This window comes from Pteronotus mesoamericanus, unplaced genomic scaffold (genome assembly GCF_021234165.1).
Source record: "Pteronotus mesoamericanus isolate MK-2021 breed Mesoamerican mustached bat unplaced genomic scaffold, CSHL_Meso_final contig_116, whole genome shotgun sequence".
Lineage (NCBI taxonomy): Eukaryota > Metazoa > Chordata > Mammalia > Chiroptera > Mormoopidae > Pteronotus > Pteronotus mesoamericanus.
In genome coordinates, this window is record NW_026555027.1 from 36,762,089 (window position 1) to 36,787,446 (window position 25,358).

Consider the following 25,358-nt stretch of genomic DNA (forward strand, 5'->3'; position numbering starts at 1 on the left):
ACAATGCATATACCATTGTGGGGATCATCATGCTAACAGTACAAAATATCTGCTTCCCAAGTCTGGAGTCTTTCCTCAGCTAACAAGGTTTATAGGGGTCAAGTCACAAAAGAGCTAGTGATATCTGCTAGTCACAAATTAGATAGCAGAAATAAGCGAATTGATATATCATAAGGAAATGTATATCTGCAACTATTGAAGGCATGGAGATCTATGCATGATATAGTTGTTATGTGGGCAAGAACAATCTAGATAGGTATATGCATTTATGTAGTTTAGTAGGTACAGAAGACAGAGTAATGGATTGAGCAGTCATAGAACTAAATCCGTTATAGGGATTATTATATTTAATTATAGCAACTTTTAGTAATGTATGTACTATTATCTCCATTTTCCAGTGAAACAACTGAGGCTTAAAGAGCTTTAATAATCTGCCCAAGGTCATTTAATTAGTCAGTGGAATAATAGAGATTTGAACATATTTTGTCTCTAGAGCTGCATTTTTAATTCCCTTCACTGCATTGCCCCTTGCAGTCCCCTGCTCATATGAAGTGTAATACCCCATTTACTTTATAACTCTATACCTAGGGACGATAAGAGGTAACTCTTATAATTTAATAAAAATGCAGTATCCTGTAATGGTTTTAAAAGAGTTATGGGAAGAAAGCTTGTGAAAATTTGAAAACAGAACTTCATTGTTGTACTTTATAAGGAATATACACTCAACATGACCCAACGTGCCTATTTTGTATAAATAACTAAAACTATTTTTCAAAACAAATATCAAGACATTTTGAGAAGACACACTGACATTGTTTTTATGTACAGAGGTTATCTTTATTAATGTCATGTATCTGACAGCACTTTTGCCTAATAAACAATGCACTGAATTTATAATTTTCATAAAACCTGCAAAAAATTAGACACCCTTCTTGGAAACCAGTCATTGCCATTGTGTTGGCTTTCACGGCAGCGCCGGAGATTGTTCTGTGCGTTTCAGATGAAATATTCTTTCAGTAAAGGATGGCTTCCTGACAGTTATTTATCTTGAGAGGCTATAGACCTTTGAATTAATTGCATGTTTTGTACTAATGTCAGTTACTGATTTCATTTTGATAAATCTATTTGTGTCCCGTCCGAGCTCTGGGTGAGTGAAGGTATTGCTCATCATCAGTCTTCTTTGGCTGACCCCTGAAAAGTAAAAATCAGATGTCATGAAAAACCATTCTTTTTCTTACTGAGTCTTCAAGAGACAACCAAGATATCCTTGTGTTGTTTGATAGAGCTATGAAGGCAGTAGGAATATTAAGAATACAATTCGAGGCACATTTTTAATTATTACTATCTACAACTTTAAACGATGCATACCAAAATGAAATGCAATTAAGGATATAGGGTGGGGCAAAAGTTGGTTTACAGTTGTGAGTATATGAAACACAAAGTTTATTCTTGCATTTTTATTGATTATTGTATTATTTCCCATACAAACAATTGTAAACCTACTTTTACCCTACCCTGTATGATTTCATTTGTGCACCTTCCTTGTTAATTTAACCCCTAAACATTAAGACCTGCAATTCAACAGTATAGATATTCTCATGCATTAATTTGGATCTTTTTATATGAACCTTGGATTTGTTGTGGTGGCTACTTCACAACACACACATAATGGAATGCATTTCTGTCAATCAATGAGTTTTGGTAATTTATTTTTTACTTTTATTGCTACTTTAGATAACACAAATTGCTTTCCTGTATATGAGCTCATCCCATGGTTTCCAGTGACCAATGCTCTCTTCTTTCCTGGCTGAAGTGAGTCAACATCTGCATGTAGTCAAGTCACCATCACAGCCTCTGAGACAACTTACTATTAAGGTGCAATAAGAGAGTCTCTTATTTTACTCAATTTTTCTGAACCTACTTCCTCATCTCTAAGGTTTCAGTGCAAGTGCTTTTCAGGGTTGATGTGTGTATTGATAAATCATCATTATTATTAATGCTAGGTCATCAATAATAAGAGAAGTGTCTTCAAGAAAATTTAGCTTTGCACTCATGTTAATTCTATGTCTCTTTTCCTCTGGGAAATGCCAATTCCTGAATCACAGACCGGATGCATCTTGGGGCCTTTTTCCTCGTACCTCTTTGTCTTGCGTTTGTATTCTTCTTTGCCCAGAGACTGTAGATCTGCACCAGAATAACAAACTTTTGCAGGAGTCTTCTTTATCTATTAGTTATTTCTCTGACAATTGACTGCCCACCTGGAGTTTTGCACATTGTCCAATTTTAGGTTTTTCATTGCCAGGATTTTGTCACTTCTATGGCTTTCTTACTGTTCTTTTGAAGATCCTGGCCTAAGGAATAATACAAGTTATGGCCCTTAAGCACTGGGTCAGATGTCATTTTAGTTGGCTACCCTCTTCACTCTTGGAGGTGATACAGTTGTCTCTGTACATCTAATTCATTAATTCAGTTCTTGATTTCTTGTCATCTACGCCAGCCTGCACTCACTCCACTGAAAAGTTTTAAAGCAATGTATCAGTTCAGGGCTTGACTCGTTTTTGTGCTTAAAGTAGTCATTCTGGATGGACAAGAAGGTAAGACTGTGAGGATTAGTTTAGTCAAAGATACAAGCTGGGTGATAATAAACATATTTCTGGAGAAAAATGTTGGGCTAAATGGAATATCTCTAAATAGAATGATTTCTTTTCCATTAATTTCTATGACATGACATGTCAGTAGATCCTTAATGGATGAATAATTTTAGTGTCAATTTGTAATCATCCTTTCCAAAGATAACCTAAATGTGTTTTCAAGTCTGCCAATAATATGTCACGAGTGTACTGTCTGGACTCTTATTTGGTGTGAAAAATTAATTTTTGACTTTTCATATGATAACTAATAGTATAAATGCATTCATACAAAAAAGATGACCAGTTATGAATATTACATACCTTTGTTCCTTATTATCTTAACTCTTCACATATACCAGTGTCATTAATTAAACAAAATTAAATTTTGCTGTGGTTGTTTTCCTTAGCATAATTGTTGGTTCCATTAGCTTTTAGGAAATAAATTAAATTACCTCAGGCTTAATGAGGCCTAAAGGGGGTATAAAAATACTCTTCATTTAAAGAGGGATGCAAATAATTGCAACAGATTCATGGAAAAGGAGATAGCTCTTTAAAATTGCTATCTTTCTAGAGAATATAGTCTAAAAAGAGGGGTCAAATAACTAAAAAAGCCTTTTTGGACCACCTAGATATTATAAAATAAATGGAGTTAAGTGCTAGACTACTGGGAATTGAGGTATATATTGAACGGCAGCCCTTATGCCTTGTCTGAAATAGCCAAGTGTCCTCCTATTCCAACAGTGTTGAGAAGGAAGAATTCCAGTCTTGTGATTGTCAGATCTTGTCATTTAAACATGAGACCAGAACATAAATTGTGGGAAAAAGAAGCAGAAGAAGTGATAGATTTTAAAAAATAATCAATTTTAAATGTTAGTAAAACTCAGGATAGGGGAATACCAAATTCAGAAGGAAACAAGTTTTCAATGTTAATTTACATGTTCTTTAGGTGTTTTGTATATTGTTTTCAGATTATGTTTACAATATAATTGAATTTAAAAACTCTGAACAATTTTGTTGGCTTTGTTTATCTCTGGCCATGTATATGCTAAGTAAAGCCCAGCTAAACATGTATACCCAAAACCTACAGAGGGAGGTAGAGAAGAATATATTTTTAAAAATTAGGGCTTTTCAGTTCCTTGAGAGAAATATTGAGGAAAGCCTGCCCAGCAACAGCATGTGCTTGATTCCAGTTTGTAGTCCTCGCAAAGTGTGTTATTTTTTTTCAGAAATACCAAGCAAAAAAGGAACTCTGCTTTGCACCACTTTATTTTTGTTTTTCTTAATTTTTTAATTGTTGTTCAAGCACAGTTGTCCCACATTTTCCCCATTGCTCTCCCCTGCCCCACCTCCCCATCCCACAGTCAGTCCCCGCCTCCTTATCCATACCCATGGGTCCTCTTTACAGGTTCCTTGACTTGCCCTTTCCCCTGCTTTCCCCTGTTGCCCTCCTCCCTCTTTCCCTCTGGTCACTGTCAGTTTGTTCTTTGTTTCCACATCTCTTGTTCTATTTTGCTACTTTGTTTGTTTTGTTGATTAGGGTCCACTTATAGGTGAGATCATATGGTATTTGTCTTTCACCCCTGGCTTATTTCACTTTTACACAATGGAATACTACTGGGCACCACTTTCTTGCTTAGGACTCAAATTAAATGTTTTGTTCTGTAAATTTCACATGGACCAAAATTTAGTTCAAGTATTCCCAAGCACTATGACTTAATTTGGAAATGTGTACATATATCCTTAAAGTCTCTAAAAATAGTCTGCTGGCCACCCATGGAAAGTAACACTAAATGTGGCAATTAACAGAAGTTGCTTGGTTGGTATTTATTTATCACAGTTAGCTTAACATAGTTCAATATAATTATGTAACATTATTATGGCTCTAAAAGAGCAGTGACTGACAGTAAGAAAAACCAGAGGTCTAGTTTTAACTATTTAGCAACTTAAGTATTAGTAGGCTTGAGCAACCATGAACCCATGTGAAAATAAGCTTGTGTCCATTTTCCAAGAATTAAAACAAGGGTTCGGAGTATCATGCTCTAAAGAATTAGTTCATTACCCTTACATTTTTTTTCTTATATCATCTGTTGGTTTTTGTCTTTATTGGAGTTTGTGTTCATTAGCAAAATTCAAATATACTGGTTAATGAGAGGAACTGAACAATAGTTTGTGTATATAGGCCCATAGAAATGGTGGAGACTAAGCAGGAAACACAAATGCACGTCTGTGCTAATTTAACTGGGTTGAATAAGTAGCCTCAACAAATATCTGGATATCACTATGGTATATTTCAGTTCTTCACAAGCTGAATTTTTAAGATAATATGAAGCTTACTTTGTATTTATTTCATATATTATGTAATACATGTATTATATAAAGGTATATTTTACATATCATATAATATTAATGTATTATATAAATATTTCATACTAGATAACTAAATAATATATTAGACAAAACTCATGAGTTACATAAAAAATGTATATCAAAGAGTCCACTGGATATTTTCTGAACATTTGTATTCTGTCATTTCTTGTTCTTGTTTTTATTATTTTCTTCTTGTTTAATATTTATTTATTTTTCTGTTTTTATAAATTTCTTGAAATAGAAGTTAAATTATTGAACTTGTGCCTTTCTTCCTCTATATTTGTTTAAACAATATATTTTCCTTTAAGAATCATATTAGCTGCTTCCTGTAAGTACTGCTTTGTCTGTTTTCATGACCATTAATTTTAAAATATTTTATATTTGATTTAAATTTTATTTTTGACTTACTGGTTATTTAGAAGTATTGTTTAAATCTAAACCACTTGGATTTTCTGCTTATATTTGTGTTATTGATTTCTAGCCTAATTCTCTGTGTTCAAGAACATATAATCTATATGATTTTAATGCCCTAAAATTTGTTGAGACTTGCTTTATAGCCTGCCATATGGGCAATTTTATTAAATGTTCCATGTGCACTTATAAAGTTGTTGAGCATAGTTTTCCATATATGTCAAATTGGCCAATTTTTCACATTGTTATTCAAGCATCTATTCCCTTATATTTCTTGTATACTTATTCTATTTGTTACTAAGACAGGTGTGTTAAAATTTTTAACTATGACTTGGATTTGTGTATTTCTATTGTACTTTCAATTTTTGCTTTCTAAGTTTTGACACCTATCTCACTTAGCTAGATATCAGGGAGTTGTGTTTGTTTGGTTTATCCATGACAGCCACACTGTGACTGTTACACAGTAGACATATGAGTGTGAATGTGAGAATAGGAATCCAATCGTAAATTCCAGAAAACATGCATGGGGCAGTATAAAGTGTAATTGGACAAAGAAAGTAAGGTGGCTTGGCCAGGTTCGCCACGATAGAGGGAAGCATTTGCATTTCCTGTATGTAGCAGGTGTTTAATGTTGAGAGTACGAATATTTTTGTTTCTTCTTCAGTCTCAGAGCATATTAGCTTTCTGTTTGAGCTTTTATCAACTGGACTATCATTGCTGATATGCAGCCAATAGTAAAAATCCAGGCACACCAACACCAACACATAAAAATGACATCATTGACCTAGATTAAAAAAATGTTCGCCTTCTCAGTTTCTACTGGAAAACCTATAATTCTTTGAAACATAGCTTATTGATCTATTCTCCAGACTTGATGCTGTCACCTTGCTCTGCCAGACTTCATTAACTGGCATCTCCAGTTTCAAGACCTGAGAAATGCTAATCATTTAGTGTATTTTTAGGTGTTTTCCGCCATCTCTCATTATCATCTGCACTTAAAAATGGACCAGAGCAGAGATTCTGAAATGTTTTGGTCTCAGAATTCCTTTAAAATCTTCAATATTATTGAGCTCTCCTGTGGGTTTAAGTTTATGAAGGTTATATAGGCCCCATTGATTATATTAGGATTAGAACTGAGAGATTTTAAAAAAAGATGTAGTCATTTATGTAAAACATAATTTAAAAAACCTATAACATATTAATCAGAATAAAATATTTTATTAAAATATTTTTCAAAGAAATAAATTAGTGAGATGAGTGGCATTGTAGTCTATTTTTCATTTCTTTAATGTCTAGCTTAATAGAAGACTGCTAGATTCTCATTCTTGCTTCTGTATTTTGTCTGTCACAATGTTATCTTTTAAAGTATACAAAGATAATCTGGCCTTATACACATACGTAGCTGGAAAAAGGTAATATATTTTAAAAGACTTTTTAGGTAATTATGGGTTATCAAAATTATACCAAAACTCGACAAGTGGTAGTTTCTAAATAGTTGTAATGTGGAATCTGAAACCATGTCAATAAACTTTTCATATTTTATTATATTAAAATAAAATGGCCAATTTTACATTTTAATTGGATTTTTCCATGTATAATTTTGCACCATACATTGTTCATTTAGAAAATATCATTTTACCTGGCTGGTGTGGCTCAGTGGATTGAGCACTGGCCTGTGAGCCAAGGGGTCACCAGATCAACTCCCAGTCAGGGTACATGCCTGGGTTGCAGGCCAGGTCCCCAGTTGGGGTGTGCTGGAGGCAACCACACATTGAACTTTCTCTCCCTCTCTTTCTCCCTCCCTTCCATCTGTCTAAAATTAAATAAATTAAAAAAATATTGTTTTACTAATACAGATTTTCCCAATTTTGACATAGCCCATTATATAACAGTTTTAAAAATCACATTTATCCATATTGCCACTGATCTCATCAGAAACATTTTCATGTATTGGACACCAGAACAGCTAACTGTGGCAAATGCAAATTTTTCAAACTTCAAATTTATACTCCAAAGCTTGAATATAAAAATGACTGTCATGTTATTTTCTTCAAGTGCTACATTGGAAATGTCTCCTAAATACCAAAGTCTGATCTACCAGAATTTATCTATCCATAGTAATTTCAAATAAAAATGGTCTCATGAAAGAAAATACTAGATCAGCTTACAACGTAAAGTGTCTTTTTCTGGAGACTGTCACACCGCAGTACTCAGCAAAAGTGCTTCATGTGTACTTCCTGCTTCATAACAAAGCTTGTGAAAAAGATATGCTCAAGTTTGAGATTTAATGAAATCAGTAAGTGTTACAGTTTTATCAGCGCTGAGTAAAACTGACTTTCTTTTGTTCTGCAAGTGGATGATAGTGGGGAATTCAATGACTGTCACCGGAATTTGTTACCACTGCCTTTATTTGTGCCAAGAGGTCATTGGTTTTACATTCCTTATGTATCATCACTTCACATTTCAACACAGTGAAAAAGGCAAATAAAGTCTTAGTATTATTATGAAACGAAATGTGATGATCTCATAGATCACTTAAGGGGCCTGTGGAACTTCTCAGGGCCTGTCTGACCACACTTTGAGAACCACTAGAAAGCCACCTCATAAGGTTCAACTGTTTGGCTTGGGTCAGAGCAGAGAGGTAAATTTCTAGAGCTCCTTTCTTAAACCTTGGGAATTATTCTAAATCTTCTCTATGCTCGTTTTGATATAATTTCAAATTTTGTGTACAGAATTTGAACTTATGAATATAAACTACCCAAAACAATGGCTAGCACAGCAGATACTCAGAAAATGTTGGTAATGATGACATTGTAAGTAGAGGTAACTAGTACGGATATTTACCTTCAAAAGCATTTGAATTGTAAATTCAATTTTGGCACTGGTAATACAGTTATTTTATCAGTGATAGGGTATCTTTCTGTTGGGATAATTTTCTTGAATTCTTTAAAATTTTTGCTTATCTGTGTTTTCTATTTTTCTTTTTCTGTAGTAAATATAATTACATAATAAAAAAATACAAAGTTTTAAAAAGGAGGTGATTTTAGTTTTCCTATGAAAACTAAGTAATCAATAACCTGAGACCATGGTTTCTAAACTTAACATTCCAACAGTGCTCCTATCCTTAACTGTTAATGGCTTGCAGCAAAGAACAAAAATATATAAAAGTTTAAATTTAGTGTTTCTATTTAAATATCATGTGGTAATATATTCAGATATCATGAGTTCCTTGAAAAGAAAGAAGAGAAAGATGGCAAATAGGGCTTTATAATTCCAATTGTGAATCAAAATCAAGTTCATGTGTATATTCTGATGCAGTCCTTATAATCAAGTAGGCACTGTTACTCCTTTTTCCATACGTGAGACAGATCATTTAGGAGGTGCTAGAGACTGTGATAAACATTTTATATGTTATCTCATTTAATGCTTTCAAAAAACCCATAAAGTATTAATATTCAACATACTACAATGTTGTAATTGAAGCGTAAAAGATATTGCTATGAGCAAGGTCATCTAGCTTGTATTGGAGAACCAGAGTCTAAGCTCTCTGTTGCTGAATCCAAAATCCAGAATCTCCCCTCTCTTCCCTACTCCACCAGAGGTCCAATTTCACCACCCTCACAACCTCTACCTCTTTTCCTCTGCCAATGTTTTGTTGACACTTAGCTGTCCAAATACCCTGGGCTATTTATTAAGTTCCGTAGATTAGGTTCTGGTCCATGAGGAATAGTATATGTCAAAAATACACCAACATCAACGCTGCTAATTTCTCGTCTAGCAACAAGACTCTTTTTTTTAATTGATGCCTACAATGGAGATGAAGCACTTAAATGACAGCTTATTCAAATATCATAATGTGAAATTTGTTTTCCTTGCCAAAACTCTGTCTTCTGTCTTCTTAATATTTAGGTTTCATTTTTGTTTCCATACTGTCCTGACTTCCAATGATTGACCAGACATCTCCACAGATTGAGTTCAATACATTTGATAAAATTGGGTGTATTAACAGTTGGTTTTCTCATGATGTATGCGACTTGTCACATAATGAGTATAAATTAATAGAGAAGATTTCACTCTTGGGTGCTGAAATGAGCCTGCCCATGAAGGAAAGTAGACTTGATTAATAATGATGAGTAACATTTAAATTCTCACTGAGGTTGATTATTGTCCTGACAGGTATTACCTTCATTGTTCTGAAATTAGCCTTAACCTGTTTGCAGTGTCACAGAAGGATGATATCTTTATTTTTAAATATAGTAATTCCTCCATTCTATATAATTGCCTTCATTCTTTTAGACAATCTTATAGTAGTACTCAATATTTAATTAGATATATTGAAAAATAAATTAAAATGACTATATATCATCATAAATTATATTTCAATATAGAAAGGTATACCTATAATTTAAAGTTATATTTCTTTAGTAAAAATGGTTTACTGAATATTTGTTATGATCACTGTTTACTAGATGCAAGACACTGTAGTTAGAGTATCAGAATGTGCTTAAAGGGATAAGGCTATTTGTCCTTTAAGTGTTTTTTAATTAGTAAAATATATTAATAATTTTGTATTAATGCTAAGAAAAAAATTGTTAGTGTTTTGAGTAATATAAAAATTCTCAGTAAATATGCTTATTTTAAATTATGACAAAGAGCTGGCATTTTTGTTATGATTTTATTGAAATAGAATGTTTTATTCTGTGACTAAATATTGGGGAAAATGTTTCTCCCAATAGTTCCTCCCAATATTTATTCAGTAATCTTTTGGTTACCTGAAGTAATATTGATCATGGAGTAAGTGATTCTTGTCGACATAAAAAACATCCAAACCCATAGAGAACTTTGGTGAGTCTATTTCAGCCAAACTGATGACAATTGCAAGGAAGCAAAATCTCAACAGATTGAGAAAATGCTTCAAAAAAATAACAGTTTTACCTCTTATTTTATACATCAGAATCTAGGGGGTTATGTAGAAATATTGGTAGTAAATTAGGGAGGCAAGGAAAAGCAAAGTGGGGAAATCTCTGAGACTGGATATAATCTAACAAACAAACTGAACTAAAAAGCAAAACAGAGGCAGACTCAGGTGGAGAACAGATCATAACTGGTAGGGTGGGGGTGAGGTTAGGGGGTGAAGGGACTGAGCAAAAAAAGGAAAGGACTCTCGGCCATGGACACCAGGGTGGTGATTACTGGGGGGAGGGGATATAAGAGGACTAAATGGAAATGGAAAAATATAATAAAGATTATATATTTAAAAATAAAGAAAATATGATTAAAAAGAAAGTAAAATGTATAGACACATACTTGTTTTACATTGGTGGATATAGGATAGTTAACAACACTTAACAGCACATGGATATAGTATATGGAAGAATAAGATAAAAAGGAAAGGTTCTGTGGTCTCGGGTTCTGGTGGGAGATTTGTGCCATGAGGAGTCTTGAAAAGAAGGGGATTACTCGGACATTCCAAAGGTATATTGTGATAGATTCAAAAAGAACATAGACAGACTCAGTTAAGGTGAAGGTTGACCTTTGTCAAGGGAGATATTGGCCCAGGACATTACTACCTGTTATGACTCGCTTTTAGTTAGTACGTGTTAATTTCAGACCAAAAAGTAGAAGTGTTTACTTTTAGTCTCTGGATTTATAAGGCCGCCATGCTAGCCTCCCTTGGTCTTGTGGGGTTTACTATGTGATCCCGTTTTCACCCATACTCTTTAAATCAAGGGTCTCTGTAACTTTTGGTACCATCCAACTTAATGACGTTGCATTAAAGAACCAAACAGATAAAACTGAAGACTTGTCATGTCTTACTGACTGGATCAATTGTCTCCTTTGTGAATCCGCTCTTAGATTTAGTTTAGATAAATTAAAGTGACTTAATCTCAAAAGTGACCTTTTGAAACTATTCTTGAAAAACAAAGATAAAGAGAATATCAAAAGCCAGGCACTGTTAAGAGTGTAGTATTCTTGTTCAAGACCGGTACACTCTGTAAATTCTTATTAGCTTCCATGCCGTCATAACCTTTATTTTATTCAGTCATATTTCTTACTTCTAAAATGTATTTTAAAATGTCTTTTCATGAGATAATACTGTTTATTTCTTGCAATTCTAATATGCACTCTATATTAACCAGAGATGAGATTTTTGTCCTATACAAATATGCACAAGGGTAAAACATTTAGAATTATATGGCAGGACACTGTTGTTTTTTGTTTTCTTTTTTCTTTTTCTGAGTCATGTAGTAACAGATATGTTGGCAGTTTATTTTATTTCTTTTTGTTCTGATTTTTAATCAAGTTTATTTTACCATTTATACAACATTAGTTGAAAAAAATTTCAAATTAATTAAATGAGTATTGGGACTTAGCTGGAGGTCCAAACCCATCAGCATTCCTTCCATATCTTGCAAATCAGACAACTATGTACCATGTTGTCATTAATCATGAAGACAAAGAGTACTAACATCTCTTTCACATAATCTACTTCTGTGCTAGTTTTTAAAAAATGAAATAAACAAGAAGCAAATTTGTCTTTCTTGTTCACATGATTCTCCAATGTTAAAATTTGGGCTATCATATTTTTGAAGTAGTTACTTTGATTTCTGTCTTATTTATGAGCATGAACTAACTAACACCACTAGACTTAATTATTTTACCCAGATACAGTGCTTTCTAACACTCAACATTTTTATTGCTTTTGGGAAGCATCTAAGTTTGGGAGACTATCTGTCCCTTCAAAATGGCAATGCAGTATAGTGGGAATCTAAAGTACAGTGTAACATGGCAGAAATCTGACACTTTACATCTTTATTACATTACCTGGTCCTCATTTTCCTTATCTTTAAAATGATAATAGTAGTTACATGAGGGTTTTTGTGTGTGTGTGTGATCATTATGCACAATATTTCCAGTACCTATGGTGCACAATCAATACCCTTTAAAACATAAAAACCATATGTTTATGGTTAGTATGTTGTTTGAGAAAGCAAGAAGCAATGGATCATGCTTTTACTTGGCATGGCATTAGTGGCTGGCTGGCAGGGAAGGCGAAGGGATGCTACCTTTCCCTCCTACTTTCTTGCTATTATGTGAAAACATTTTACTGTGCATTTTAGTCTTAATATTTCCAAAGCAGAATTAAGAGATAAAAAGTCAGTTCATGCTACAGAGTCTTTAAATTCACTACACACATTGAGTACGTTATTCACAGTTTCACTACATTTGATACCAAGTCAAATAGGATCCTTAAGGAAACTTTTGCCTTTTTAATATGTGAGAAATATCAACTGGTACAGTATGAGTGCGTGTGTATGTTATTGTATACACACATAAGAAAATCCCAGTGGAGATTAGTAAACGTGCTATATTTTTTCAGTGTGATGCTAGTATGTTTCCTTAGATGTGCAATTTTCCTATTCATTTACAGAATAATCTTGGCATTCTCCCTGGCGCTAAGAATACTACATGCATCACTTCCTTCATTTCTAACATCAGTGTTGCACTGTGGCTCATCCCATAGCAGGTGTTGAACATTGATATAAGCAGAATTTTTTCTCCCAAAGCCAAAATCCTCCCATTTCCAGTCTCCACTGGCCAACTGAACACTAATGCCAAACTTCCTTCCAAATTCAAGTCTCGGGCGTGACTTCATTATGCTGCCTGCCAAAACAATGAACCCATAGACTCGAATTTTAAAAATTAAGGCAGAATAATTTTTTGTTTTTTTGTCAAAAGAACACCTTGTGGTTTTAGGTGACACACTTTTAGTTTCTCAGCTTTTTCTGAAATTAGTAAATTGAAATCACATTGCAGTTAATTACTTAATAACATTTCTCTTTGAATATAATAAAACTGCCTAATTAGAAAAGAACTGTTTTTTTACCATAACTATCCCAAACTATGTACTGTGGGACAAAAATGTTCAGACAACTGGAAATTCTCAAAAAAACATAAGCATTTTAACATTCTAAGTCATTTGAAATAATTAATGAATAGAATACTTTGACCAAACCATTTGTATCAATAAGGGTTTACTTTAGACCTCTGATTTATTTGAAACAATTTAGATTTAAAGATTACATAATTTCAGAACATAGAACTCTTATGTTATCTTTAAATCTTTTTTATTTTTATTTTTTTATTTATAAATCATGTTTATTCTATTTCAGTTGTCTCAATTTTTACCCCTTTCCCCCCTCCACCCATCCCACCCCCAGTCCCTGCTCCCATAGTCAGTTCCTACTCTGCTGTCTGTATCCATGGGTCATTATCTTTAAATCTTTATTCCCCCTAGGGAATAGAGGAGCAGCAAAATTGCTGTAAACAATTTGATAAATTTAAAATACCCTTCTAAAGGCAGCAACATTAAAACATAATCTTAGGAAGACTGGACTTGAGCAGGTATTTATTAACATATTAATTATTTGGAATTTGAGGAAATATTTATTAAGAAAATTATGTTTCCTCTATCATCTTCAGAGACTAGAATTTGTATAACCATGTGTATACCAAAATTAACATCTTTTAGAGTGTTTTTATATTGATAAAATTAATAACTTCAGATTACAGTAAAGGAGTTCTCATGTCCCCTTAAATTTAGTCAACCACTGTCACAGGGAGTGCCATGCAGGGCGCTCCTGGATCTGAGGGTCACTGTCCAGAGCCAGCTGAGGAGGGAGCAGGGCTCTGAATCCCACAGAGCCTGTCCCAGGGTGGTCACAGATGGAGGGAATAAACCCGAGTCGTTACAAATACTTCTCTGTTTGCCAGGAAAGGGGACATGGCTCTTCCCTCTAGGGGAGAAGGCCCTGAGCCCCTGTGTCCAAAAGGTTTTATTGAGAACCATATGCACAGGGGTATACAGTAAAGCTCATCAATCAATGTCAAAAGGCTATGCTTACAAAACACAAATAGAGATCATAGATAACAGTGAAGGAACACCAGAGATCTGCCTCATGTCAGAGTCTATGAATAATGTAAATTTCCTTCCCAGGATAGCCAATTATCATAGCTTTTGAGGGAAGACCAAAGCATACTTCAAGGAATTTACTTCTGGGCCTGATTTTCCCCTTGGGAACCACCCAATCCAGTTTTGGGCTGTACCTCCTGTTAGCATTGTTTCAAGCCTGAGCTAGGCAAGCAGGGCAGCGCCATCAAGAGATAAGGAGACTTATTTCCAATAGAATGAAGACCCCAGCCATGTCCAAGCTGAGCAGAAGGGTATAGGCCATTTTGCTCTTTCTCCATGTCCCCCAAATCCTTGTCTGCTGCCCATACCAGCCATGCCTGTCTTAGATCATCCCTCCTCATGAATGATCTTACCCTTCTTTGACTAACCGACCATCACAAGGTGAAGCAGGGTGATGTGAGGGAGGCAGGGCCTGTGCTCTTGCCAGGGGGACAGGTTTTGTCTCCTCACTGGCCTGTTTTCCCAAGGCCTCCTTGATTAGCTCCAGCCTTGGGGCCCTCTTGCCTGTTGGTGGGGCTAGAGTTCCTGAAACTAGGGGGGGCATTTCTCAACAAACCACCATTATATACAAGACATATAATATCTATCAGGTAGAGATAATAGTAAAAATGATATCATATCAATAAATTTTGAACAAATTTCTGTTAGTCAATGGAGATGGAGGAACTCAGTTCATCATTCTTAGTTGCTTTTCCAGAGTTTACTCTCTTGGATTTAGTGGAAATAGCAATTGGTACTTAGAAAGAAATTAAGCCATACATCAGAGTTCGGCGCTCAAAACAGTGCATTTCCTTTCTGGTATTATTTTAAAATATATATTCTGAAAAGAAAACACCAATCTTGTATGCATTTTAATAAATCTCCTAGAGAACACCACTATCCTAGGCAGAGAAGATAGTAAAAATATCTGCAAGGAAACCAACACTTAGCAAAGTACTGTAGCAAATGATGAAATCAGAAACCTAACACTTTAAGGATTAATAGCAGATGGCACAGGGAGCAGTAAAAGATCTGTGATTCAGAGAAGAAATAATAAAATTCTTATAAGATTGAAACATTAAATCTGCAGTTCATATTTCCTCCATAATAAGAATATGAAGTATAAACAATTTTTAGTTTAAGAATAATTTCAGTTTCAAAAATTATAACATATTCAAGCTCTCTCAGAGAACAGATCAAGAAATGGAACACTCTATTTCATTTTATGAGGCTCGTATAACTTTAGGAAAAAAGACTAGAAATGATGCCTGAAAAAAACAGTGCGTAACAACTTTACTTATGAAAATTGTAAACACAATGTTGGCAATATAAACCACATAATAGCTAAAAATCATAATGCACTCTAAGTAGAGATAATCTTAGGAATGGAAGCCTGAGTGAATGTGAAATAAATCAATTAATGTAATCTAACATGTTAAAGAAAAGGATAATGTGATTGTCTAAATAAATGCATCAGAATTTCTAATAAAATTAAATATTCATAAAAATACCTCTATCAAAATAAGAATGAGAGGCACATTTTTAACTTGATATTTTGAATAGAATGTGGATGTCCACTATCACAACTTTTTAAATAATCTGAAACCTAGAGAAATCTCAAAAATCAAATACTAAGTGAAAAAAAAAAGGTCACAAAAGAATATACAGATTAATTATAATCACCATGCTGTAAGTTGCTAAGAAGAGTATACCTTAAATCTATTCACTACAAAAAAAAAAGTTATGACATGTGGGAGGAGTTAGCTAACACTATGGTGGTAATCATTTTGCAACGTAAGTGTATCTAGTCAACATGTTGTACACTTTAAACTAAAATAAAGTGACATGTCAAATACAGGACGTCTGTCTGAAAAAAAGCCCAGCCATTGTTAATATGAGAACAGTTTGGGAGACACTCCTGTAACCTGGCAACCAAGAAGAGTGGACTGGAGTGTGCATATACGAACAATGATGACTTCATGGTACTAGTCAGTGGGGTTGGTAGACACCATTGAGTGAGCATGTGTACTGTGTGGCCATTGCATTCAAAATGACTGAACAGTTAGAGCAACAAACCTGCATGGAATTTTGCATTAAGTTTGAACATCCTCTGTAGAAACTAGGGATGATTCAGAAGGCTGCCGCTATGGGCAACTGGTGGTTGGCAGCTTTACCAGACAACATGCCTGCTCATGTATCAAGTCTTGTGCAGACATTTTTGGCAAAGCATTGAACCACCCAAGTGACTCAGTACCCCCTGTAGCCCAGATTTAGTGTACCACAACTTCTTACTTTTTCCAAAACTGAAATCAACTTTGAAAGGGAAGAGATTTCAGACCATTAATAAGATTCAGAAAACTACGACAGCGCAGCTAATGATGATTGGGAGAACCATGTGAGGTCTCAAGGTTCCTACTTTAAAGGAGACTGAGGTATCAGTGTCCTACATACAATGTTTCTTGTATTTTCTTCAATTAATGTCTCTATTTTTCATGTCACATGCCTGTATACCTTCTGGATAGATCAGGTATATCAATAAAGCTGAAAATAACGGCTTTTCTTTTCATAACCCCAGTTCCTGATTTAATCTTTGATTGCTGACACACCCACTCCTAAGAGGCATCTGCTTGAAAGAGAGCAATCTCTAATAGACACATTGCCGGCCGTGTACTGAATGAAGAACCAGGCAACCTCCCTCCACTGAGGCTCTTTTGTTTTGGAGATCATGTGTAACTGACCATATGGACTACTTGTTTTTTCTCCTCCTGCTGTTAAGTTTTAAATTTAACACGAAGTGTGAGCCAGTGAAACCCTAGGTGCCTACACTCAACCCTGATAAGAGCAGAACCCCAGGCCTGTTCATGCTCTCTCTCTCTCTCTCTCTCACCAGTCCCCTGTGATTTCACAGTGCACCACCAAGAGGGATCCCCTAGGTGACATCCCCTTAAGGAAAAAAATGACAGTGTGTCCCCAGAAGCCTTTGCCACCAATAGCCCAACAGCCTTCATCAATAATACCGTGTATACCCATAGCCTTTGCCACTGAGGATCTTTGCAATCTTATATCAGATAAAATAGACATGTCGAAAACTGTAGAGACAAAAAAACATCATTATATACAAAGGGGTCAATTCATCAAGAGAATATAATGACTGTAAATACATGTGCACTCAACATTGAAACCTCTGTATTAAACAAATATTAACAGATTTTAAGGCAGAAAGAGGTATCAGTGCAATAAGAGTATGGAACTTCAGTGCCCCACTTTAAACAATGGGTCAGAGAGAAAATCAATAAGGGAACATTGGATGTGAACTGCACTTTGGAAAAATGGACCTAACAGACATATGTAAGTCATTATCCACAAGGGCAGCAAACACACTTTTCTTAAAGCATACATGGAACATCTCCAGGATAGATCATATGTTAGGTCACGAAACAAGTCTTAATAAATTTAAGAATTTTAAGATCACATCAAATATATTTTCTGACTACGATGTTGTAAAACCAGAAACCAAGAGCATAAAGAAAACTGGAAAGTTAAACAATATGTAGGAATTGAACAGCATACTGCTGAACAACCAGTGTGTCATGGAAGAAGTCATAAGGAAAATTTAAAAAAACATACCTTGAGGAAACAGAAATAGAAATAACATATCAAAACTTATGGGATGAAGCAAAAATAGTTTTAAGAGGTAGTTTATAAAAATAAATGCCTACAGTAAGAAAAACAATCTCAAATAGGAAACCTAACTTTACACCTCAAGGAACTAGAAAAAGAAGAATACACCAAGCACAAATTTGGCAGAAGTAAGAAAATAAATATCAGAGCAGAAATAGAGATTAGAAAAACAATAGATAAGATCAATGGCACTAAGAGCATTTTTTTGAAAAGGAAAACAAAACTGACAAATATATTAAGAAGACAGAAGAGTCAACATCAGAAATAAAGTGAAACAACTAACACCACAAAAATAGAATGCAAGAGATTGCTATGAACAATTATACTTTCATAAATCAGACAACCTAGAAGAAATGGATAAATTTGTAAAAACATACAACCTACCAAGGGTGAATCAAGAGGAAACTGGAAATCTGATAGGACCTACAACTAGAAAGAAGACTAAATCAGTGCTAAAAAAACTTCCCAACAAAAAAAACCCAGATTGCTTTTACTGGTGAATTCTACCAAAAATTTAAATGATAATCAATGCCAATTCTTCTCAAACTCTTCAAAAAATTTTATAATTTGTGTTATGAAATCTGCATTATTCTAATATGAAAGCCAGGTGAGAATACCACAAGAAAGGAAAATTAGGGGCCAATATTCCTGATGAACCTAACTGTAAAAATCTTTACAAATGCTAACAAACAGAATTCAATATCAGGTTAAAAAGGAGCATACACCATAATCAATGTGATTTATCCCTGGGATGCGAGGATGGTTAAAATATGAAAATCAATAAATCTTTATACCACATTAACACAATGAAATGTAAAAATCACATGATCATCTCAATAGATGAAGAAAAAGCGTATGATAAGATTCAACATCCCTCATGATAAAAATATCTCAAGAAAAATTAATTTTAGAATGAATATAAATGCCATATATGACAAGGCCACAGATCACATAATACTTAATAGTGAAGAGCTTAAAGGTTTTCCACTAAGATCAGGAACAAGACAAAGATGCTCATTCTCTCTGCATTGTCATCAATATATTACCAAAAGTTCTAGCCAAAGCAATCAGTCAAGAAAAAGAAATAAAAGAGATCCATATGGAAAGGAAAAACCAAAATTGTCTGTGTTTGCACATGATATGATCTTATACACAGAATACCATAAAGTATCAATAAAAAATATTAGAACTAATAAGTGAATTTAGTAAAGTTGCAAGATACAAAGTCAATATAAAAATTAGTTGTGCTACTACACACAGCAAACTACATTAATTTTTTTAAGTACAATTTACAAAAACACTAAAAATAACCTAATTCTTAGAGATAAATTTAACTAAGGATGTGAAAGACCAGTACTGAAAACCATAAACATTGGCGGGAAAAATTGAAAAAGATACAAATAAATAAAATATATCTCCTGTTCTTGCATTAGAAGAATATTTTTAGAATGTACATAATTATACATAGCAATCTACAGTTTTAATGGAATCCTTATAAAAATTCCAATGACATTTTTATAGAAATGGAACAAACAATCCTACACTTTGTATAGAACCACAAAGACCCTGAATAACCAAAGCCATTTTGAGAAAAAAGAATGCAGCTGGGCGCATCACACTTCTTTATTTCGAACTATATTATGAGGGTATAGTAATCAAAACATTGTGGTATTGGCATAAGAACAGATTAATGATCTCTTTGATTAAACATGATCAGTGAAACAGATCCAATGATAAAAATAGATAAATGGCCAAGTAGTATTCCATTGTGTAAATGTCCCATAGTTGTTTTATCTATTCATCTACTGATGGGCACTTGGGTTGCTTCCATATCCTGGCAAGTATAAACAATTCTGCAATGAACATAGGGGCACGTATGTTCTTCCAAATTAGTGTTTAGGGTTCCTTTGGATACATTTCCAAAAGTATGAGAGCTGGATCATAGGCAGTTCCATTTCTAATTTTTTGACGTATCTTTTTACTGCTTTCCACAGTGGTTGCACCAATCTGCATTCCTACCAACAGTGCAAAAGGGTTCCCCCTTCTCCATATCCTCACTAGCACTTGTTTTTTTATTGTTGTTGTTGTTGTTTCTGATTTTTTAATGATAGCCATTCTGACCAGTGTGAATATTTCATATATCTATGGGCCCTCTGTACATCCTTTTGAGAAAAGTGTCTGTTCAGGTTTTTTGCCCTGAATAATTGGATTGTTGAAAGAAGAAAATTTTACCCATTGTGACAGCATTAATGTACCTAGAGAACATTATGCTAAATGAAATAAGCTAGTCAGAGAAAGAAATATACCATAGAATTTCATTCATATGTGGAATCTAATGAATGAGCTGAACTAACAAGCAAAGCAGAGACAGATTCATAGAGTGCAGATTGACAACTCTGGGGGAGGGGTTAAAGAGTGGAGGAATGGAGTGAAAAGGAAAAAGGGCTGATAGACATGGACAATAGTGTGGCGACTGCGGGAGAGAAAGTAGGTTCAAGGGGGATAAATGGTAATGAACAATAACACACGTAAAAACGAATAAAAAAGCCCTGGCTGGTATGACTCAGTGCATTGAGTGACAGCCTGTGAATCAAAAGGTCACCCGTTCGATTTCTAGTCAGGGCACATGCCTGGATTGAAGGCTTGGTCCATGGTAGGGGGCACATGAGAGGACACCACACAATGATGTTTCTCTGCCTCTCTTTCTACTACCCTTCCCCTCTCTAAAAATAAATAATAAATGAAATCTAAAAAAAATAAAAATTAAAAAATCAATGGAACAGAACAGAGAGCCCAGACATAAGCTGAGGTATATATAGTCAATTAATTTTGACAAAGGCACAATGAACACACACTTGGTAATGAATAGTCTCTTCAATAAATGTTGTAGGGAAAACTGGATATCCACATGCAAAAAAAAAAAATGAAATTATGTCCCTATTTTACACTGTTCACAAAAAACTCAAAATGGATTAAAGACTTAAATATAAGACCTGAAACTGAAATACTTCTGGAAAATAACAAAACAAAAGGGAATGCTTCTTGACATTGATTCTACAATAGTTTTTTTTTAGATATGATAACAAAAGTACAGGCAACAAGGCAAAAATAAACAAGTGGGACTATTTCAAATTTAAAAAAAAACAAAAAACTTATGTGCAACAAAGGAAACAATCAACAAAAGGCAACCTATGCAATGGAAATAAATATGCACATACCATGTATTTGATAAGGGCTTATCTAAAATATATAAGGAACTCATATAATTCAGTAGGAAAAACCCATAAATAGTCCAATTAAAAAAATGGCCAAAGGACCTGAGTAGGCATTTTTCCAATGAAGATATACAAATGATCAACAGATACACAAAAGGTGCTTAACATCTCTAATCATTAGGGAATAAAAAGCAAAACCACAATTAGATAGCACCTCCCACGGGTCAGGATGTCTATTATCAATAAAACAAGAGACAAATGCTAGTGAGGATGGGAAGGAAAGGTAAACTGTGCACTGTTGGAGGGAATGGAAGCTAGTGCAGCCTTTATGAAAATCAGTATGAAGTCTCCTCAAAAAAAAAAAAGAAAGACAACTGAACTACTATATGATTCAACAATACCACTTTTGGATATATATCCAAAGGAAATAAAACTGGTATGTAAAAAAGATACCTGCACTCTCATGTTCATTGCGGCATTATACCCCAAATAATGGGAATTATTAGCCATAGTATGAAATTAGCCCCTGTATTCACAGATGATGAAGGGATAAAGAAAAGCAAGATATATGTACAATGGAATATTATTCAGCCTTAGTAAAGGTTATGCCATTTGCAACAATGCAGATGAATTTTGAGGGATCTTTCATAAGTGCAGTAGTGCAATAAGCTAGACTGAGAAACACAAACACTGTTTAGTATCACTTACATGTAGAATCTAGAAAAAAAAGAAAAATGTCAAACTTAGAAAAACAAAGTGGAATAATAGTTGCCAGGAATTGAGGTCTGTGGGAAGTGGGGTGATGTTGTTCAAAGGACACAAGCCCTCAGTTACAAGATGAATAAGTTCTGAGGATCTATTGTACAATATGGTGGCTATAGTTAATATACTGTATTGTGTAGTTGAAATTTGCTAAGAGATTAGATTTTATGTGTTCTCAACACAGAATACACATACAAACACACACAAAGGTAACTATGTTAGGTGATGGATGTGTAAATTTGTGATAATAATTTTACAATGTACATGTGTATTAAATCATGTACACTTTAAATATAAATTTCACTTGCCAATTATACCTTCAAAACCTCACCTCACCACACACATACAAAAATGCAATAGAATGTAGACTCCCAGTCTTAATTAAGAATATAAATAAAAACAATGGGATTCTTTAATCAACTTTTCCATAAAATGTACATAGCACTGATGATTGGTCAAACTAGATATTTTTTAAAAAGAACAGAAGTAGCCTTAAAGGGGTAGAAAACAGCTGGGACATTGTATATCATTACATCTTTTCAAGCTATGTCAGTAGACCTACCTCTTGTCTCCATATTTTTTCCACTGTGTGCATTTTTATTCCATTTCCAAGGTATTTTACTTTGGGTTTCTTGAATAAACAAGATCCAAAAAGTAGTAAGTACATGTGAGAAAAATAATGTGCTGGGCAAAAATAATGATATAAAAATAGCTATTTAGGTAATAGTTTGAATAGCAATAAAATTCTCATAAGAAGATACTTTTTTTTTTTTTTGCTAAAAGTGAAAGCTGTCCTTTTGTGTTCCAGCTTCCACTCCCCCCCGACCAAACAAACCAAAGCTTTACTGGATTATTATTTTTTTAATTTCCCATGTCTGATTTTGTTATAGGTTCTACACATATTTTAACATATTTTTTCTGGCTTCTAGGACATCATAAGCAGATAATAGAAAGTATCAGTATGAATTATGGCACAGATATAGGAATAAATAGATAGTCTTTATCAAGCACACACAGCAATTAATTTCATATTGGTTTGACAATCTGTGGTTGGTTTTACCATGATATATTGATTTTATTGCATATCATTGTGGTCATAGCATCATGTAATTTGGTATGCAATTTATATGAAAAAAGAGTTCTGCCTGTATAATTTTAAATAGCAACAGCTATGTATTAATCACACAGCTTTATAGGCAATCATAGTAACTGTAATACAGAACTCTATCAGCCAGTGTGACTCTTAGTTTTGGAACTGAGTTTTGAATGGATTGAGTGTTGATGTTGCTAGAAGGATCAGAACTAATGAAAGAACTAACTGGCATTAATCCCTCTCTTCTCTGCAGTCCCATAGTGCTTTGATTAGTTCTTAATTTAAGAACTGAGTTCATTCTGTTTTGATTTAGTGTAATTTCTGTGAAAGTTCGTCACGTCCAACTAACCGTGAGTTTCTTGTATAGTGTCCCATCTCATTCATCTTTCATATCCCACAGCTCCTAATGATTGTTTATATATGGAACAGTCATTACTAAAAAGAATAAAGATTTTCTTTTTTAAATTTCTTTCAGAAACTTGGTACAACTGTACAGAAGTGAAGATGACGCAGAAATTTCAACGGCAATTAAGACTCAGTGGACTTCTTTGGGCCTTGAAGATGTGCAGTTTGTAAATTACTCCGTGCTGCTTAATCTGCCGGGCCCTTTTCCCAGCTCTGTGACTCTGAGCCGCAGTGGCCAATGCTTTCATCCTAATGGCCAGCCTTGCAGTGAAGACGCCAGAACACAGAGCAGCCAAGATCTGCTCTACTCATATGCAGCCTATTCTGCCAAAGGAACCCTCAAGGTAATATGACCATTTGTCTCTGTCATTTACGGTGAAATAGAATTAGAAAACAACAGCTTTCATCTAAATTGAACTAACTGGCAAGATGCAACATACAAAAGTAACCATTATATGTTCTCAGTGGAGATGCCAGGAAAAGAAAAGGAAGACTGGGACTGCCTGACACTTTTCTCATTATATTATCAAAGTGAAAAAACGTTACAATAATCTAATTCAAAGTGTTGAACATGTGACTGAGTCGTTCACAGTTTGCTTAAATCATAGAGACTGTATTCATTTCCTTCTTTGGTTTCTAAAGGTAAATTTTAATAGATTGATATGGACAGAAAGAATAGAAATGGAGGCAATTGTGCTTTGAAACTGTGTACACACACAAGAAATAGAGCAAAATTGATATGATTATTCACATAATTAATATTTGAAATATAGTACATCTACTTTCTTAATGGAAAATACCTGAGCTAGAGGGCCAGCTATGGATTATTGGTCTGCTGTTCCTGGGTTAGCTGTTGTTGTTTTTTTCTTTCTTTTTTTGGTGTGGTCATTTTTTGGCATTGTGGTTGTGTGCGTGGCTTCTAGAGCCACATAGACTAATTTCAACCTCAGCTCCCCAATACCCACTGTCACTTATCCATGGAGGGCTATCTCTTCATCTCTGTAGTGTGGATAATTATAGTTCCAACATCATAATATTTCTCTGAGAATTAAATTTGCTAATGGAGGGCAGAGCCTAGGCCACACTAAAAACAATATACCAGTTAGGTACACTATATAATTAGTCATTAGTTTTCTTAATTAGCAAGTGTTCTATCTCCATGTAAACTATTAATTTAATAAGCATATTTAGTCTTTTAGAAAACAGTAGATTGCCTCTTTTAATACAAATAAGATAATGTTATATTTCCGATTGTTGTTCATTATTGGCACAGATTTTGAAGTATATAACTACTTATCAACTCTGATTGATATATGAAATATTTAAACCATTTAAAGTTGCTTTGCAGAAATATATGTCTATTCCAGATATATTATATAATATATATTATACACACATATAGTATTTTGGGAGGTTTGTGGTGGGGAGGAGCATTTTTCCAGTTGTTCAACATTGTGTTCTGTGTTGTATTATTCTCTGTTTTAGCAGAAGGACTGTATATGAAAGCACAGCGTTGAAAAGCCTTCTCACTAATTAAAAGTTACTATAATATTAAATGTCTGCAGTGTTTCTAGTATAGGACTCATACAATGTGCTCTGATTAATATATACTATTTCAGGTAGACAGTAATGGAAACACACCTGTGTATTAACAAAAACAGAGGGAAGGTTGCCAGCATTATTTATTTTGTTCAGAAGCTTTGATATCATTAAGATTCTAAACTTATCCCACATATTTTCTCTCAGACTCCTACCTCTGCATAAGCCCCATACATTTTCAGCCTCCTCTTTATCCCAGTTGACTGAAATTCAGCATAGCCATCTCCTCCCCTAAAGGAAAG

At 34.2% G+C, this 25,358-nt stretch overlaps 1 protein-coding gene across 1 annotated transcript in view; it reads left to right on the forward strand.

Moving 5' to 3' along the window:
• Positions 1–25,358, forward strand: part of NAALADL2 (N-acetylated alpha-linked acidic dipeptidase like 2) — a 796,061-nt gene that overhangs the window by 299,173 nt on the left and 471,530 nt on the right. The window contains exon 3 of the mRNA XM_054575719.1: positions 23,588–23,861. Coding sequence (XP_054431694.1) covers positions 23,588–23,861 — 274 coding nt within the window. The remainder of the gene's footprint in view (positions 1–23,587; positions 23,862–25,358) is intronic.